Source organism: Salmo salar, chromosome 21 (genome assembly GCF_965601325.2).
Source record: "Salmo salar chromosome 21, fSalSal1, whole genome shotgun sequence".
Taxonomy (NCBI): Eukaryota; Metazoa; Chordata; class Actinopteri; order Salmoniformes; family Salmonidae; genus Salmo; species Salmo salar.
In genome coordinates, this window is record NC_138311.1 from 30510533 (window position 1) to 30529903 (window position 19371).

At 40.8% G+C, this 19371-nt stretch overlaps 2 protein-coding genes across 2 annotated transcripts in view; one reads left to right on the plus strand and one right to left on the minus strand.

Annotated features, from left to right (window-relative positions):
* The window catches only part of LOC106582098 (F-box-like/WD repeat-containing protein TBL1X), a 37497-nt gene extending 34830 nt beyond the window's left edge, over positions 1-2667 (plus strand). Inside the window, exon 15 of the mRNA XM_014164841.3 lies at positions 546-2667. Coding sequence (XP_014020316.1) covers positions 546-572 — 27 coding nt within the window. The 3' untranslated portion in view covers positions 573-2667. The remainder of the gene's footprint in view (positions 1-545) is intronic.
* A 100-nt stretch (positions 2668-2767) lies between these two features.
* On the minus strand, positions 2768-19114 carry LOC106582099 (G-protein coupled receptor 143). Its single transcript, XM_014164843.3, has 10 exons — positions 18916-19114; positions 18306-18586; positions 17677-17786; positions 13477-13571; positions 12923-13015; positions 12280-12389; positions 11857-11965; positions 9508-9625; positions 9086-9353; positions 2768-3697 (listed from the first exon to the last, which is right to left on the minus strand). Exons 2-10 carry the CDS (start codon positions 18562-18564, stop codon positions 3594-3596), a joined length of 1266 nt encoding a protein of 421 aa, XP_014020318.1. The 5' UTR covers positions 18565-18586; positions 18916-19114; the 3' UTR covers positions 2768-3593.
* Between the last annotated feature and the right edge of the window lie 257 nt (positions 19115-19371).

Below are 19371 nucleotides of genomic sequence, written 5' to 3' on the forward strand. Positions count from 1 at the left end.
ATTTGTTTTCTTTCATTTATGCAAGCACTGTCAATCACATGTTTCTGGATGTTAAAGGGATACTTCGGGATTTTGGCAATGAGGCTCTTTATCTACTTCCCCAGAGTCAGATTAACTTGTGGATACCATTTTATGTCTTTGTGTTCAGTATGAAGGAAGTTAAAGTTAGTTTCGTGAGCCAATGCTAACTAGCGTTAGCGCAATTACTGGAAGTCTATGAGCATCTACTAGCATTCTAGCAGATACCCATAGACTTCCAGTCATTGTGCTAACGGTAGTTAGCAATTGCGCTAGCACTAGTTAGCAACTTCCTTCAAACTGTACGCAGAGACATCAAAATGGTATCTACGAGTTCATCTGACTGGGGAAGTAGATAAATTGCCTCATTTGCAAAATCCCAAAGTATCCCTTTAAACCAAAGTGAATAAAAGCAAAGCCCCTAATGCTTTAGTCTCAGGACCAATGCTTTCAGAAGTGCATGGAGAGGAACCAAAATAATCCGAAGCATAATATGCATTATTAATCATGTTATCTTTGCCCTCCAGGTATGTGTTCTTGATCTCAGAAAATAGCATCCTGGCAGTGACTGAAGTTGGACCCTGCCATCAGCGAACACTCTCATAGCTCAAAGCAGGCCTGGCAACATGGAGGACATCCTCATAGGGTGGACACAGGAGACCTTTTAACTACCATAACCTACTTAATTGCAGAGGCAATCCTCAGTTTGTGGATTTGTGTCTCCTGTTTAAGACCACAAAGAACATTTCCTGGGTTAATTAACATACTGGACTAAATCCAATTTATTTTGTTCAGCCATGTTTTAAAAGGTGCCTAAAGAGGAAGTGAAATGATGACCTGCCTCGTGGCCAGTGGCCCTGCTGTTATCTGGCTAGGGTCTGAATCATGAGGAAGAGGGTTTGTACAGGAAGAGGTGTGAGGAGAGACAGACCGGTGTTTTGGGTGTGTTTGACATGAAATTGTGAAAGAAAGGTTGTGTTTTAGGACTTATCTAAGCACATGTTAGCCCTATGGTGTCCTGAGTTGAGAAACAATATGGGAGACATGATGAGAGTGACATTGTTATTGCTGCACTGGCATTCTCAAATTATGTGATGTTTAAATTGTCCTCAGTGGAGAATAGTTCCTGTTTAAACAGTACTTCTTGCAGATTCTTCACAAACGGACTTCTGAAAGTCAGAATTAAAAAAGGTGCCGCTATGAGGTAGTTCTGTGCTCGCATTTAATAACATCAAGGTCAACCAAAATCACCAAACTGCCAAGTTTAACTTCTCTAAGTTTGAATGACATTTAATTCACTTTAAAAAGAAAATATGCAAAAAGCGTGGGTTATAAGCATATATTCTCCCTTCTGGATGTACATTTAATGAATGTAAAGATATGTAAATTAGAAAAATACACAGACTTTTATATACTGTGTATATATGTTTATATTCAGTACACTTTAACGTAATCTTCTAGACGCTCAATACTGGCTAGAGCTATCACATCTTTTCTTTGCTGATACTCAGTTACAAGACCCTGATTCAATTTAATGCATGTCAGATAGATGTTTCTTTTGTTACCATGTATGTTATTTTATTCTGCCATATATGTGTGTATCAGGTTGGTGTGTTAAGTCAGGTGGCGCTGAAGTGGACTGTAGTCATTTCACTGATGGCTCTTTACACTTTAAGCCATGGAGATCTGTGCCTCAACGTAACTGCATGGACCATGGGTAATGATGAATGGGATAAAGATGGGATGTTACATTCTGTAGGCTCTACCTGTTTTGTCGGGGTTACCCCTGGCTCAGGTCTGGGATGTGAAACAGGACCTGTCTGTATTCAGCCCTAATGACAACCATTGAAATGGAAATCAGAACAGACAGAGAGCATGCTGACTGAGAAGGAGTGGATGCTGTGAACATTTGTATTGTGTTGTCTTAATGTTGCTTTAGTAGCAAAGTGTCATCACTAGTCATCTACTGAGCTTTTCTTACAGTACTCCTTTGTTTGGCAGCGTGATTGTTCTGGTGGAAACCCAGGTTACACGCTGACTGATCAACCAGGCTCTGATTGGTCAAGTGGAAGTCCTGCTGTAGCTTCTAAGCTGTGATTGGTTGAGTTGGGTTGAGGTCCCGACATTGCCACCGCCTGATCTAATTGGTCAGATTGGACTTATTATTTGACTTGGCTGTATGATGGATTTAGCTTTAATTGTGTGCAGTATGTCTACTTGTACTTATCGTGGTCTAACGTGACAGTCTTTTCAAACTAACAAGCCACCACTTTGAGAATGCCTTTTTTTCTGGTCTATTCTTTCAGTCAAGCTAATTTTTAGAGCACTTTTTCAGAAGGTAGGCTCAGCTTTTGTTTGGTTTTGTGCTGAAAGAGGAAGGCCAGCATTTTACATCATTTTTATATATATATATAATCGGGCGTTGATGTTTTTTTGCTGAGAGCCAATATTGTCTGTGTCAGACTGAGAATCGGGCTGTGGTTGGTGGCCATCTTGGCATGTTGAGAAGCCCAGTGTGGAATAAAGTGCTGTTACTGACAGCGATCTCTCTCCCACCCCAGTCTAGGATATGGTCATCTGTTTCCAAGACTAAACAATGAATTCACACTCAATGTCTCAAATAAATCACTCTATTTTGATATGAGAAAACACTGCGTCCGTTTCTTGTATTGTTGGGTTCTTGTCACTTATGCAGCAGAATGTATAGCATTACTATGATCATGTGCATAATGATGAAGTAGACAGTGTGTTAGTGTAGCACTGTAGGAGATATTTAATGTTATCATTTAGCTTGTGATACATTATCAAACTTGAAATGACAATGCTCTGAGACCCTGCTTGAATTTGGGTTAAAGATAACACCACAAAACCTCAACAATTGCTCCATGTTTAATACTGTATAAAATAGAATCAAAGTGCAATGTAAAAAATGTAATGTTAAAAACCCTAACTACATATTGTTTTCCTCGAAATAGCATCTCAGGTAAGATATTCCCATTATTTTATGCTTTTGGGGGCTAGTTATGTGAACAAGGCATATAGGCATACATGCTTCTGCAGTAAGTAAGGCACATTTAAAGGGCAGTAATACAGATGTAAGATCTTAATTTGAGCCAGTTTGCTAAAGCAGGAATATAAGGTAGCCTTGGGGACTATTCCATTACTGTACAGGTGACAGTTCAATAATGTAACACCACACTGTCTTTAGCAAATGGCGATTTAAGAGGGCGTGTGTGTGTGTTCAGTGCTCAGGCAAATTAAATGGTCCTGTTATTTATGGTCACGACATATGAGGAGCTGACTGGTGGCCAAATGTGTCATGTTGTTCTGTGATAACAGCAAACCTATGACTGTGCTACAGCAGTAATTAATTGGCAGTTCTTTAGAGCGAAATAACTGAAATGGTACAGGTAGACAGATCATTTTTAACACTGCTGTTGGATCTAAAGAGGTGACTGAGTTGAGGGTTTTCAAACAGAGGATGGGGACAGGGTCTAAAACTCAGTGGGGGAGAGACAAAAACAAGATGGAGAGTGGAGGCTGGCAGCAGGTGATGCAGCAGCTTGTGGCTCCAGCTAGTGCCTTGCAGAACTCCCCAATGATTCTCCATCTGCGTCTATATCCTCATAGTCTTGGTGCTCAGTGGAAATGTCGATTTCAATTGTACTAGACTCTGAACCTAGCAAGACAAAATAGGGGAGATGACTGAGTTAAGTGGGTATATACAATATATCCCTTCTCTTACACTTCAAATCATAACTCCCAAGTGCCTAAAATTATCATACGTCCTCTGCTGCTGCTCTCTTCATTCAAGGCATGCACAACTTCATACAAATATCTGGCATATGTTTCAAATGATTGACAAATGTATTTTGGGAATTTTAGAATAGTTTTGACAGGACTATTTGCATGTGTTGTTATGGGTTCAAATATTTGGATCCTCTTGTTAAAAAAAAAAGTAAAGCCTAACAATTCACCTTAACTCTATATTGAAACTTAATTCCCATGGGATTTACGATCCTTGAAAGTCATGATTTACATATTTTTACTTTATAAAAAATCGAAAATATGCAGACCTATATTCATAAACAAGAAACACTAAAGCCTTAAATGTTTATTTCTTAAGGGGTTTTCATTAACGTTAGGATGACTGTCAGGGATCCTGATCATCAATCAAAAACATTCAATATTGGTGTACATTATCTTGAAATTGTGCACACAAACAACTCACTAAGTCTGTTTAAATAGTTGTACATTTTCAATATTTGACATTATGGACTTAAGATATACAGCAGCACATCCCTGTTCAATACATGTTCTACTATACTACAAAAACAGTACAGTGCCTTCAAAGTATTCATACCCTTTGACTTATTCCACATTTTGCTGTGTTACAGCTTCAATTCAAAATTTATTCAAAATATTTTTTCTCAACCATCTACACACAATACCCCATAATGACAAAGTGAAATTATGTTTTTAGAAATACTCTATACAGTGCATTCGGAAAGTATTCGGACCCCTTGACTTTTTCCAAAAAATGTACATTAGACTTATTCAAAAATAAATAAAATCCTCATTGATCTACAACCAATACCCCATAATGACAAAGCGAAAACAGGTTTTTACAAATGTGTCGAGGCACAGATCTGGGGAAGGGTACCAAAGAATTTCTGCTGCATTGATGGTCCCCAAGAACACAGTGGCCTCCATCATTCTTAAATGGAAGAAGTTTGGAACCACCAAGACTCTTTCTAGATCTGGCTGCCTGGCCAATTGGGGAAGAAGAAGAACCATGATCAGGGAGGTGACCAAGAACCCGATGGTCACTCTGACAGAGTTCCAGAGTTCCTCTGTGGAGTTGGGAGAACTTTCCAGAAGACAACCATCTCTGCAGCACTCCACCGATCAGGACTTTATGGTAGAGTGGCCAGACGGAAACCACTCCTCAGTAAAAGGCACATGACAGCCCACTTAGAGTTGCCAAAAGGCACCTGAAGGACTCTGACCATGAGAAACAAGATTCTCTGGTCTGATGAAACTAAAGATTGAACTCTTTGGCCTGAATGCCAAGCGTCACGTCTGGAGGAAACCTGGCACCATCCCTACGGTGAAGCATGGTGGTGGCAGCATCATGCTTTGGGGATATTTTTCAGAGGCAGGGACTGGGAGACTAGTCAGGATCGAGAGAAAGATGCACGGAGAAAAGTACAGTGAGATCTTTGATGAAAACCCACTCCAGAGCGCTCAGGACATCAGACTGGGGCAAAGGTTCACCTTCCAACACCTTCCACCTTCCAATAGGACAACGACACTAAGCACACAGCCAAGACAATGCAGGCGTGGCTTCAGTACACTTCAGTAAAGTCTCTAAATATCTATGAGTGGCCCAGCCAGAGCCCGGACTTGAACCTGATCGAACATCTCTGGAGAGACCAGAAAAAAGCTGTGCAGTGACGCTACCCATCCAACCTGACAGAGGTTGAGAGGATCTGCAGAGAAGAATGGGAGAAACTCCCCAAATACAGGTGTGCCAAGCTTTTAGCGTCATACTCAAGAAGACTCAAGAATGTAATCGCTGCCAAAGGTGCTTCAACAAAGTACTAAGTAGGGTCTAAATACTTTATGTAAATGTAGTATTTACATTTTTTATATGTAATACATTTGCAAACATTTCTAAAAACCTGTTTTTGCTTTGTCATTATGGGGTATTGTGTGTAGATTGATGAGGAAACAACAATTGAATCCATTTTAGAATACGGCTGTAACGTAATAAAATGTGGAAAAAGTCAAGGGGTCTGAATACTTTCCAAATATATACATACATACAGTACACATATCCACATCTTTTTAAAATAAATGTTCCTATATTATTTTCCACGAACCCTACCACCCCTCCCCTAATTGGAGTAAACTAATGAACAACAACACTTATGCATCTACTTCCAGCTTATACATACTATATCAATTTTACAGTCACAATCGATTTTACAATAGTTATCTTTTGTTTTTACTCCTATCCTTCCACTACCCTTAACCCCTCCCATCTATCTCTGAACACCATCCAGTCTGATTTCTATTTGCCATATATTTTTAACTGTGATGTTTCACAAAAGTTATGAACCAAGCCAAAACTGTTACTATGCCACTCAGGAACAGTGGTGTGTATTCATGGATGCCAAGGGAAGCTAGGCTTCCCCAAAAAATGGACTAAGAAAAAAATGTATGTATCTCTTTGTGTTTTCATAATTTTCTTTAAATTCGCAAGATGCTGAATATATCTCACTGGAGAAAGCATCCAAGTGACCGAAACAGTGCCCCTCTGTCTCTGTATGTGTAGACAATCCATCTGATGCTGTCTGGTCAAAAAGATTATGACATTGTTGCCGCCCATAGCATTGAATGCAAGGGAAGCCAGTGAGCATTTGGCCTTCCTTGATTAAAAAAGTTTAAAATAATAGCCAATCAGCGTTGAGCTAAACTGAGTGAGCTGAACTGTGAATGGTCCTGGTACGCCAAAAGAAAGTGTCAAGGGAAACCCGTTTGGATTTGGCTTCACTCCTATCACAGAGAAATACATAATCGATAGAAACAACTTGAATTGTTGCATCTTGTGTGTTGTCTTCCGGTGGCTAGCTAGCTAGCAAAAAATGGCCTTTTCCTAAATTAGCCATGTATGGAGATAGGGATTTTGTCTTGTGGTTTTACTTAATTCTCTATACTGGTTAATGATTATAACTGCGATTTTGATCCAACCATAAAATACATTGTGTCCCTGGACTGAGATGAAGGAAGGTCAATATGTAGCTAGATGTAGAAGGCTAATGTTAACTAGCTAAGGTTGCCCATGAAAGGAAATTAGGCTAGCGAGCAAGAATTTTAGCCAGGTCGCCTAGGACAACAAAAAACTGAAGCGTGTACTGTTCGGTAGAGACTGTTTCATCAACATGAATGAGAGGAGGATGGCATTGGCATTTCTCTATAAGTCGGGTGAGTCAAACAGTTTTTTTTTCTGCTTGCATGACACACACACACACACACACACACACACACACACACACACACACACACACACACACACACACACACACACACACACACACACACACACACACACACACACACACACACACACACACACACACATAAATCATAACCATGGCCAGCCACATCACATTTAGCTTATGTTGATTGGACTAAATTGTTTTTAGTATCTTTAAGTTGTCAATGTGTTAGAGTAATCATAGGTGATATGATGTTGAAGTTGAAATGGTGCTGGAATAGTAGTGTTTGCGACCTGCAGTATTTCTCTGTGGTTCTAAATCAATAGTTGTATAGTAGTCCGAAATTGTCGGAAACATTAACTTTATTGACCATACTGTAGGTCATGTAACTGTTTGTTACCAGCAATATACTTTACAAAGTTGAATTTCTGCTGCCATTGAATTTCTGCTGCCATTGTGTCTTTTTATTGTCTCAGCCTTAGGCATGTATCACGGTCGCAAGGCATATGAACTAACAGGTTTAATAGCAGACAAGGCATTAATCACAACACATTGTATTGTATATTTGTCCTTGTGTTTTAGGTTATTGTCCTGCTGAAAGGTGAATTTTTCTCCCAGTGTCTGTTGGAAACCAGGTAGCAGGTTATCCGCCATGATTTTGTCTGTGCTTAGCTCTATTCCGTTTCTTTTAATCCTAAAAAACTCCCTAGTCCTTGCCGATGACAAGCATACCCATAACATGATGCAGCCACCACCACGCTTGAAAATATGAAGAGTGGTACTCAGTGATGTGTTGTGCTGAATTTGCCCCAAATATAACTCTTTGTATTCAGGACATAAAGTTTATTTCTTTGCCAATTTTATTTTTCAGTTTTAATTTAATTCCTTATTGCAAACAGGATGCATGTTTTGGAACGTTTGTATTCTGTACAGGCTTCCTTCTTTTCACTCTGTCATTTAGGTGGTGAAATCTCTGAGCGGCTTCCTTCCTCACCATCAACTGAGTTAGGAAGGACACCTGTATCTTTGTCGTGACTGGGTGTATTGATACACCATCAAAAGTGTAATTAATAACTTCACCATGCTCAAAGGGATATTCAATGTCTGTTTTTTTTCTACCAATATTTTATATTTATTTTTATATTTAACCTTTATTTAACTCGGCAAGTCAGTTAAGAACAAAATCTTTATTACAATGACGGCCTACCCAATAGGTGCCCTTCTTTGCGAGGCATTGGAAAACCTCCCTGGCCTTGCTCTTTGTGGTTGAATCTGCATTTGAAATTCACTGCTCGACTGATGGACCTTAAAGATACAGTAACTGTATGTGTGGAGTATAGAGTTTACGTAGTCATTTAAAAATCATGTTAAAGACTATTATTGCACACAGAGTGAGTTCGTGCAACTTATTATGTGACTTGTCAAGTAAATCCTTACTCCTGAACATATTTAAACATGCTATAACAAAGGGGTTGAATACTTATTGACTGAAGACATTTCAGCTTTTTAATTAAATTGTTCAAAGAAAATGTAAAACATCATTCCACTTTTACATTATGTGTTTAGGCTAGTGACACAAAAGCTCAATTTAATCAATTTTCAATTCAGGCTGTAACACAACAACAATTGGAAAAAGTCAAAGGATGTGAATACTTTATGAGGGCACTGTAAATGTCATTTCTTGATGAGAACCAAATCCTTTTGTCCCTGGTAAATTCTCCTGGCTTAGACCATCATCCTCTACAAGAAATCATCTAAGCTGGACCTGGGGACAATGTCTGACAGTATTATATTATCAAAACTGGCTTTACTAAGGGAACCTTTGCCAGGTGAGTGAGGCACATTTCCTATGGGTCTGAAGCCATCTATAACTTTATAATCTAAAACCAAACCCACGGTGGTATAATATGAAACAGACCAAGAGCAGCTTTATTGGCAGCACCATGCACAGTAGAATCTAGATGATGATGACCAGTGTGGGTATTACCGGTTTCACCAGCCCAGATACACTCGGGAGTTACCATTGCCATTCTCCCTGCTCTGCAGCCATGTATGCCCATTACCTTCTGATAGGACGCTGATGGCGTCGGAGGCTGGCTGCCCATTGCCCTTGATGTTCTTGCCAGTCATGTTCTTGGGCTCCTGGACGTGGCTCTGGTAGAGCAGGGTGGAGCCCACGATGGGGTTGTAGCCCCCCACTTTAGCCGCCGAGGTGGAGGCTGAATCCCAGGCCAGCTCCCTTCTCCTCTGCAGGCTGCAGTCCACGTCAAAGCCTGTCCAGCCATGGAAGGCCAACGTGTTGAGGAAGCCTGACATGGGGTTCAGGATCCCCTTGAAACAGTAGAACACAGAAACCCTCAGGTATGAACAAACCTAAGCCTTCAGTGTAACACACTAACATTGGTGCTGGACAAGTTTGCTACACAAACAAACGCTTTGGCTAAGATCTTTTAATATAATCAAAATGGATTCAAAGTGAACCCACCATGATAAACCAAGTGATGAGGGCTGTGTTTCGTATATTTTTCAGGTCACTGGCTTTTATGTCCGTCTGCATCTCCAGGTAAAACAGCAGGCTCTCATTGATGATGTTGGGAAGCCAGCTGAAAAGTGTGAATTATGATACAGGTATTGTACATTAATGGCAGGAAAGCATACAGAATGTTTTAGAGGGATTTGTCTTGAGATCTATTGTCGGTTAGAGAATGAGTAGTGGTCTGATACTCGTTAAATGTTGAACATGGAGGAAACCTCTTCTACTGAGGCTTATTTTTAATAGTGCTAATGTTTTGTTCCATTGCTGACTAGACAGATTCACCCAGGGCTACCTACAAAAGTAATTAAAGTAATTGATTAAAAGTGTAGTAAAAAAATCAGTTGAAGTGCCAGTTATTCCATTTGGAAACTTGGATATTAGATTCCAAGGGGCCTCTGCGGGCCTTCATAATATTCTGAAAGTGTTTTTTGTTTTAAATACATGTATTTACACTACAGCATTATAAGTATGACCTCTCTGAGGAAAGTCATGGACTTTATGAAAGACATTCAGGAAGGACAGTTGCCTTAATCAAATGTAAGGTGACTTTGTTAACAAGAGCTGTAATATACAGTACCAGTCAAAAGTTTGGACAAACCTTCTCATTCAAGGGTTTTTCTTTAATTTGACTATTTTCTACATTGTAGAATAATAGTGAAGACATCAAAACTATGAAATAACACATATGGAATCATGTAGTAACCAAAAAAGTGTTAAACAAATCAAAATATATTTTAGATTTTTCAAAGTAGCCACCCGTTGCCTTGATGACAGCTTTGCACACGCTTGGCATTCTCTCAACCAGCTTCATGAGGTAGTCACCTGGAATGCATTCAATTAACAGGTGTACCTTGTTAAAAGTTCATTTCTTTCCTTCTTAATGCATTTGAGCCAATCAGTTGTGTTGTGACAATGTAGAGGTGTTATACAGAAGATAGCCCTATTTGGTAAAAGACCAAGTCCATATTATGGCAAGAACAGCTCAAATAAGCAAAGTAAAACAACAGTCCATCATTACTTTAAGACATGAAGGTCAGTCAATCCGGAACATTTCAAGAACTTTGAAGGTTTCTTCAAGTGCAGTCGCAAAAACCATGAAGTGCTATGATGAAACTGGCTCTAATGAAGACCGCCACAGGGAAAGGAATACCCAGAGTTACCTATGCTGCAGAGCATAAGTTCATTAGAGTTAACTGCACCTCAGATTGCAGACCAAATAAATGTTTCACAGAATTCAAGTAACAGACACATCTCAACATCAACTGTTCAGAGGAGACTGCGTGAATCAGGCCTTCCTGACGAAATGCTGCAAAGAAACCACTACAAGGACAACAATAATAAGAAGAGACTTGCTTGGGCCAAGAAACATGAGCAATGGACATTAGACTGGTGGAAATTTGTCCTTTGGTCTGATGAGTCCAAATTTGAGATTTTTGGTTCCAACCACCTTGTCTTTGTCAGATGCAGAGTAGGTGAATGGATGATCTCTACATGTGTGGTTCCTACCATGAAGCATGGAGGAGGAGGTGTGATGGTGCTTTGCTGGTGACACTGTCTGTGATTTATTTAGAATTCAAGGCACACTTAACCTGCACGGCTACCACAGCATTCTGCAGCGATACACCATCCCATCTGGTTTGCCCTTAGTGGGACTATAATTTGTTTTTCAACAGGACAATGACCCAAAACACACCTCCAGGCTGTGTAAGGGCTATTTGACCAATAAGGAGAGTGATGGAGTGCTGCATCAGATGACCTGGCTTCCACAATCACCCGACCTCAACCCAATTGAGATGGTTTGGGATGAGTTGGACCGCAGAGTAAAGGAAAAGCAGCCAACAAGTGCTTAGCAAATGTGGGAACTCCTTCAAGACTGTTGGAAAAGCATTACTCATGAATCTGGTTGAGAGAATGACAAGAGTGTGCAAAGCTGTCATCAAGGCAAAGGGTTGCTACTTGAAAAATCAAAAATATATTTTGAATTGTTTAACACTTTTTTGGTTACTACATGATTCCAAGTCTGTTATTTCATAGTTTTGATGTCTCCACTATTATTCTTCAACGAAGAAAATAGTAAAAAATTAAGAAAAACTCTTGAATGAGTAGTTGTGTCCAAAACCTTTGACTGGTACTGTAGATTCCTCCATAACCATTTCACTTGCCATCAAGTTTTTGTATGCTGTTTGGCTGACAATACAACAGAACACAATACAATATAACGCAATACAACAGAACACAGGAGAAATTGCATACTGTGTACTGTGTATACAACAATGAAATGCAATATTCTGGTCTTACCAAATAAAAAAGACCAGCATGATTTTGAAGAAGCGCATTTTTATCTCTGTTCCCAGGCGTCTCTCGTTTTTTGTGTAGATCCCTTGTCGTCCCTTCAATAATGCTGTCACTGAACGGAAAATACAAACGTTCACTTCCTTTCCTTTCTATTTTGATGATCATCACAAAACCTTTATTTTGAAAAAGAATAGGTATGAAAGATTAAAACGTTTAGAGATAAAACACATTTCTGTAGGCCTATACAGTTCAATACAATAGAGCTGTTAGTATCTATCTCTGTATGGAATATCTGATATGAGTGTGCTGGGCCCTGGTCAAAAGTAGTGCACTAAATAGGGAATAGGGTGCCATTTTGGAAGCGTATTGCCTGTTCAGGGCTCTGTATCATAAAGAGCTTGGGCCGGAGGGGCAGGGTGAACTGACCTGCAGACACAGTCCTGGCGAACAGTGTAGGGTTGACTATAAGCACCAGCATTAGAGGAGCGTAGGTAGTAATGTAGTGAGGAATGGCATGCTGCAGGCCATTTTCACAGCTGCAACACAAGAGAGCACACTGAGAGAAATGCACTGCACATCACACAACCATGCACGTTTCCTCCAAGCAGGGAGGAAGGATCACAGGAGAATCAGTAGAGAGAGAAATGTTGGGTTTGCACACCACAATCCTCAGTCATTTAACTATAATATGGCTATTGACTGCCAGCACTGCACAGGTCTTGGAATGCACAGAAAACTGGTCTAACATCAAGAACAAAAGCAAAACATTGTGTTATTCACTGTATAACCCACACCAGTTAGCACAATATCATACATTCCTCATCATCATGTATTCTGAGACAATGCTCACTCATCCCAGTATGTTGACAGTCAGCAGTACAGTAAACAGTCACATTTTCAGTGCATTTCAGAACAACACAAGCGTGATGTCATAGACACAGACAAAGCCAACCCACTGGGCACACGCTGGTTGAATCAACATTGTTTCCACTTCAATAAAATGACGTTGAACCAATGTGAAATAGACGTTGAATTGACATCTGTGCCCAGTGGGAAGCTGTTGACATACCTGGAGATGGATGGGTAGTAGAGCATAGCCACACCCTCCACACACAGCAACACAGCCAGACCCCATGTGATCATGTGATAGAGGATGATGGTACTGACGGAACAACAAGACACACATCACGTCATGAGCCAGGCAGAGATTTCAACAGACACAGTATACTGCACACAATATTTCACTGATTACATATGAGATACACGGTAAAGCCCAGAGAGAAGTGGTATCAGAACTGAAGAGCAGATTTACACATCCGCTGCCTAATGGAAGTGGCATATCATTAGGCCAGTATTAATAATTCAAAACAATATTTGTTTTTGCGTTACATCAGAGGCTGTAGTACTTTTGCCCAACTGGAAAGACAGGAGTTCTATATTGAGGAGTTGTAGCTATATTATAATGAGAGATTACAGATATTATATTGATGATAGCGCACATCAGAGGCTACAGTATTTTCACCAATTGGAGACATAGTCAAGAGTTTTATTGAGAGAAAACAGATTTGATATAGAAGTGATATAGCAGAAGGTGATAGATGGCAGGGGGAGAGTATAGACTACCTGATTCCTGCAGATCTTCTGACCACCAGGAAGACGTCCACAGCGTAACAGAAGGTCCACCAGAAAGATGCACTGAAGAACAGCTGGATCCACATCTCGGGAACACAAAACCAGATTCAACATCAGAACAACACAGCATCATACAGGATTATAAACATGGTTTAGAATCTCTCCTAAATAAGTAACTAGATAGCTTTTTAATGTAACTAAAACTAATATAGGTCGAATCTCTTTTATTTCAAATAAGCCTATGTATGTGTCTCCATATGCATTAAGAGTTACATGTATACATGACCATCTCTGCAAATGTCAGTCAGTGTGTTCAAGCCCAAAAACTGGATGAAGGTTGCTAAATGCTTCCTGCAGAGTAATTTACTTATTCAGGGAATTTCACATGCTCTAAATCAGTGGTTCCCAAACATTTTATAGTCCCGTACCCCTTCAAACATTCAACCTTCAGCTGCGTACCCCCTCTAGCACCAGGGTCAGCGCACTCCCAAATGTTGTTTTTTGCCATCATTGTAAGCCTGCCACACACACAGACTATACGATACATTTATTAAACATAAGAATGAGTGTGAGTTTTTGTCACAAACCTGCTCATGGGAAGTGACAAAGAGCTTTTATAGGACCAGGGCACAAATAATAAAATAATAATAATCAATACTTTTGCTCTTTATTTAGCCATCTTACATATAAAACTTTATTTGTTTATTGAAAATTGTGAATAACTCACCACATGTCAATGAGAAGGGTATGCTTGAAAGAATGCACATAACTCTGCAATATTGGGTTGTACTGGAGAGAGTCTCCGTCTTAAATCATTTCCAACACACAGTCTGTGCCTGTATTTAGTTTTCATGCTAGTGGGGGCCAAGAATTCACTCTCACATAGGTACGTGGTTGCAAAGGGCAGCAGTGTCTTAACAGAGCGATTTGCCAAGGCAGGATACTCTGAGCGCAGCCCAATCCAGAAATCTGGCAGTGGCTTCTGATTAAATTCAATTTTCACAGAACCGCTTGTTGCAATTTCGATGAGGCTCTCTTGTTCAGATATCGGTTACTGGACTGGAGGCAGGGCATGAAAGGGATAATGAATCCAGTTGTTTGTGTCATCCGTTTCGGGAAAGTACCTACGTAATTTCGCACCCAACTGAAGCTAATCTGAAAACAAGGCTCTCTAAATTTTATCAGCATATCAAATGCGCGACCCGGGCTGGTAAAATTCTGGATCATTGCTACTCTAACTTCCGCGATGCATACAAAGTCATCCCTCGCCTTCCTTTCGGCAAATCTGACCACGACTCCATTTTGTTGCTCCCAGCCTATAGACAGAAACTAAAACAGGAAACGCCCGTGCTAAGGTCTGTTCAACGCTGGTCCAACCAATCTGATTCCACGCTTCAAGATTGCTTCGATCACGTGGACTGGGATATGTTCTGGATAGCGTTGAACAACAACATGTCCAACACGCTGATTAGGTAAGCGAGATTATTAGCAAGTGCATCGGTGATGTTGTACCAACAGCGACTATTAAAACCTTCCCCAAACAGAAACCGTGGATTGATGGCAGCATTCGCGCAAAACTGAAAGTGCAAACCACTGCTTTTAATCAGGGCAAGGCGACCGGAAACATGACCGAATACAAACAGTGTAGCTATTCCCTCCGCAAGGCAATCAAACAAGCTAAGCGTCAGTATAGAGACAAAGTAGAGTCACAATTCAACGGCTCAGACACGAGAGGAATGTGGCAGGGTCTACAGTTAATCACAGACTACAAAAAGAAAACTAGCCCCGTCGCAGACCCCGATGTCTTGCTCCAAGACAAACTAAACAACTTCTTTGCTCGCTTTGAGGACAATACAGTGCCACCGACACGGCCGCTACCAAAACATGTGGACTCTCCTTCACCGCAGCCAACGTGAGTAAAACATTTAAACGTGTTAACCCTTGCAAGGCTGCCGGCCTAGACGGCATCCCTAGCCGCGTCCTCAGAGCATGCGCAGACCAGCTGGCTGGTGTGTTTATGGACATATTCAATCAATCCCTATCCCAGTCTGCTGTTCCCACATGCTTCAAGAGGGCCACCATTGTTCCTGTTCCCAAGATAGCTAAGGTAACTGAGCTAAACGACTATCGCCCCGTAGCACTCACTTCCGTCATCATGAAGTGCTTTCATTTGCACACAAAAAATCATACAATGATGGAAAGACCTGTGTGTTGTCCTTGTTAATGCAGATAGAGAAGAGCTCCAACTCCTTAATCATAGCCTCAATTTTGTCCCGCACATTGAATATAGTTGCGGCGAGTCCCTGTAATCCTAGATTCAGATCATTCAGGTGAGAAAAAACATCACCCAGATAAGCCAGTCGTGTGAGAAACTCGTCATCATGCAAGCGGTCAGACAAGTGAAAATTATGGTCAGTAAAGACAACTTTAAGCTTGTCTCTCAATTTAAAAAAAACACGTCAATACTTTGCCCCTTGATAACCAGCGCACTTCTGTATGTTGTGAAAGCGTTACATGGTCGCTGCCCTTATCATTTTATAGTGCAGAAAATACACAAGAGTTCAGGGGCCTTGCTTTAACAAAGTTAACCATTTTCACTGTAGTGTCCAAAACGTCTTTCAAGCTGTCAGGCATTCCTTTGGCAGCAAGAGCCTCTCGGTGGATGCTGCAGTGTATCCAAGTGGTGTCGGGAACAACTGCTTGCGCGCACGTTACCACTCCACTATGTCTCCCTGTCATGGCTTAGCGGCATCGGTACAGATACAAACACATCTTGACCACCAAAGTCCATTTGATGTCACAAAGCTGTCCAGTACTTTAAAAATATCCTCTCCTGTTGTCCTGGTTTCCAGTGGTTTGCAGAAGAGGATGTCTTCCTTAATTGACCCCCCATAAACGTAATGGACATATACCAAGAACTGTGCCAGGCCCGCCACGTCTGTTGACTCATCCAGCTGTAATGCATATAATTCACTGGCTTGTAATGCGAAGCAGTAATTGTCCTGCCATGTCACTGATGCGTCGTGAAACAGTGTTGTTTGATGGAGAAATTGTCTGTATAGTTTTTTGGGTCTTTTCCCCCAGCATTGTCCCAGCCATATCCGCGGCAGCAGGAAGAATCAAGTCCTCCACAATAGTATGGGGTTTGCCTATCCTAGCCACTTGGTAGCTTACTACTTGAAAGTTGTCTTAATTCTTGCTCAAAAAACTCCCGTGGCTTATTTTTCAAATTGGCATGTTTTGTTTCTAAATGTCTGCAGAAGAGTGAAGGTTTCATCGAGTTGTGAGATAGTACTTTTGCACATATAACACACTGTGGCTGAGGAAAGGCACTACTCCCAACATAAGAGAACCCCAAATCAATGTAGTTCTCATCATATTTGCCCCTCTTCGATGGTCCAACGTCGCTGTCTGTTGTTCGGTGCTTTCCTGGGTACATACAGACCGTTAGTGGAATTCCCGCGAGAGAGTAACGGTTAATTTGAATGGATGTTAATTATTTGACTAGGCTACTCTGTATTTGACATTGTGTTGTTATTTCGCTGAACACTAGATGGTTTAATTTTATTTTTGGCAGTGAAACGAGGCTACTCGGGCGAGAAAACAACCTCCCCCAAATGTATAGCCCCGTTGGAAAATATAAATGGACTGTTTGAAAATAATGTAAATATTGTGAATCACATTTTTATTTGGCGCACCCCCAACGCCATTGCGCATACCTGCTCTAAATAAAGGTGTTGGTTCAACACGCCTGACTCTCCTCAACACCCTCTGCTGTGTGCAGTGAGATGGTTGTTATAACTTCTTTAAGCTTTAGGTATGAAGGAAGTTAGAGGTAGTTTCACGAGGCAATGCTAACTAGCGTTAGCACAATGACTGGAAGTCTATGGGTATCTGCTAGCATGCTACTTCTAACTTCCTTCATACTGGACACAGAGACATAAAAATGGTATCCACAAGTTCATCTGACTCTGGAAAAGTAGATAAAGGGCGCCATTGCCAAAATCCCAAAGTATCCCTTTAACCACCATTTTGTCATGCAAGTGACTGTTTCAAATGTAAGATCATATCATCTGGTAGCCTGTTACTCCCAGTACTGTATATTTGCTGAGCTCAAATTTGTCTCCTCTGCTAGGTCAGACGGTTTTCTTGGTTAGGTCACATGGTCAAGAAAACATCTATCATACATACTGCACTGCCAACACAGAACACCTCTGGCCACATGTCGCTGTTGTTGGCCACATTGATCCCTCTGACAAGGTTGGGCAGGCCCAGCCAGATGGATGACCTCACTATGATACCTGGAGGAGACAAACACAACAAGACCTCTCAAAACATCTGACCATCTTATAAAGATCTGTTTTACAGGATGTCAATGAGGGGGGCTCCCGAGTGGCACTGCATATCAGTGCTAGAGGCGTTACTACAGACCCTGGTTCGATTCCAGGCTGTATCACAATCACAATTGTGTGTGTATCCGTTGCTCCTCCACATACACATTCTCCTCTCAGTCCTTGTGTAATGATTGCAGTGAGACCCCCAGGCCTGTTATAAAATCAAGCTAGTAGGCTAACAATCCATTCTTTGACTGATGATATGTGAGACCTATTGGCCTGCAAAATGCCTAATGCATAAATTGTATTTCACTAGCTACAATATCTGGTTCCGTCATAAGCTATGATAAACAATCTAAAATTGTACAATAAAGTAGAGGGACACAATTGCAAACGTGGTGTACGCCTACAACTTTGATTAAATTCTCCATGGTATCGACAGTGACGCGCAAGGTGTTGATGAAAAGTAACGGGATATAGCCTTACCTGCACATCCCAGTATATCACATATGCTGATGATAAACAATATTCTCGACGAAGAAGCTGGTTTGGGAAGAGGGTACTGTCCAAGGCGCCTGTAACCCCTACGTTTGGGCAACATTTGTAAAATAGAAAATATCAAACTTAAACTTGCGCTACCGATGCAAATGGCGCCAAAGAAGAGGGGCTGAAAAGTAATGACAAATTCGGTCGATGCGTCTCGGTTTGGGCAGCAGAACGTCTCCAGCCTTGGGGATGCCATCATGGACTCGATGGAAAGAAGCAGGCTACGGCGTCAGGGGAGAAAGGAAAGTTAAATTCATAAATTTAGTCCGTGGCATGAGGTCTGTTTCAAGTGAAAATCACGGGTTGGTTCATCATGTGCTTCTATTTAATCCTTCCAGTCAGGGTTTAACTGCCCCACATTGGTAAGAGGCCACATAAGAATGTTGCTCAACATTTGTAGTAAAAAGGCTTAGGCTCCTTTTTGTTAAGTTAAATGTTTCCACAAAATTGTCCATGCCTCTATAATATTAAGTATAAATTGCATTATGAGTGTGAGAAAACGTGGAAATTAAGTGTATAAATGTGTGTTCAGGAAAATACTGAATCATACCTTTAATAAATAGCAGATGCTGTAGTCCTAGTGGAAAATATGAAATGCACAGTATGCAAACTTTTTTACCAATTGTACAAGAACATCTGATACTATGCAGTTGTTTGGAGTGGTTTGAATGTAGCTAGGCTACATTAGGAATTTGAAATAGAGTAACAAAGTTACTAAGCCATACCCTGTCCAGACAGATCATTTATGAATAGCCTACTGATAGCCCACTGTGCAGCACCTGACCTGAGTAGCTGGAGGAGCTGCTACATTCCAGCTCTAAGAACCAGAAAAGCAGGTGAACCGTTGTACAAATGATTTGTGGATCAATGGAGCTATGAATATGCATTGATTACAGAGAGGACATTCAGTGGGTTTATACAGTGGTATTCTAATCCATGCACCTTCTCTGACAAGGCACAAAGTAACGTGTGTTTTAGGTTTACAGTGGCAGGGATTATATCAACA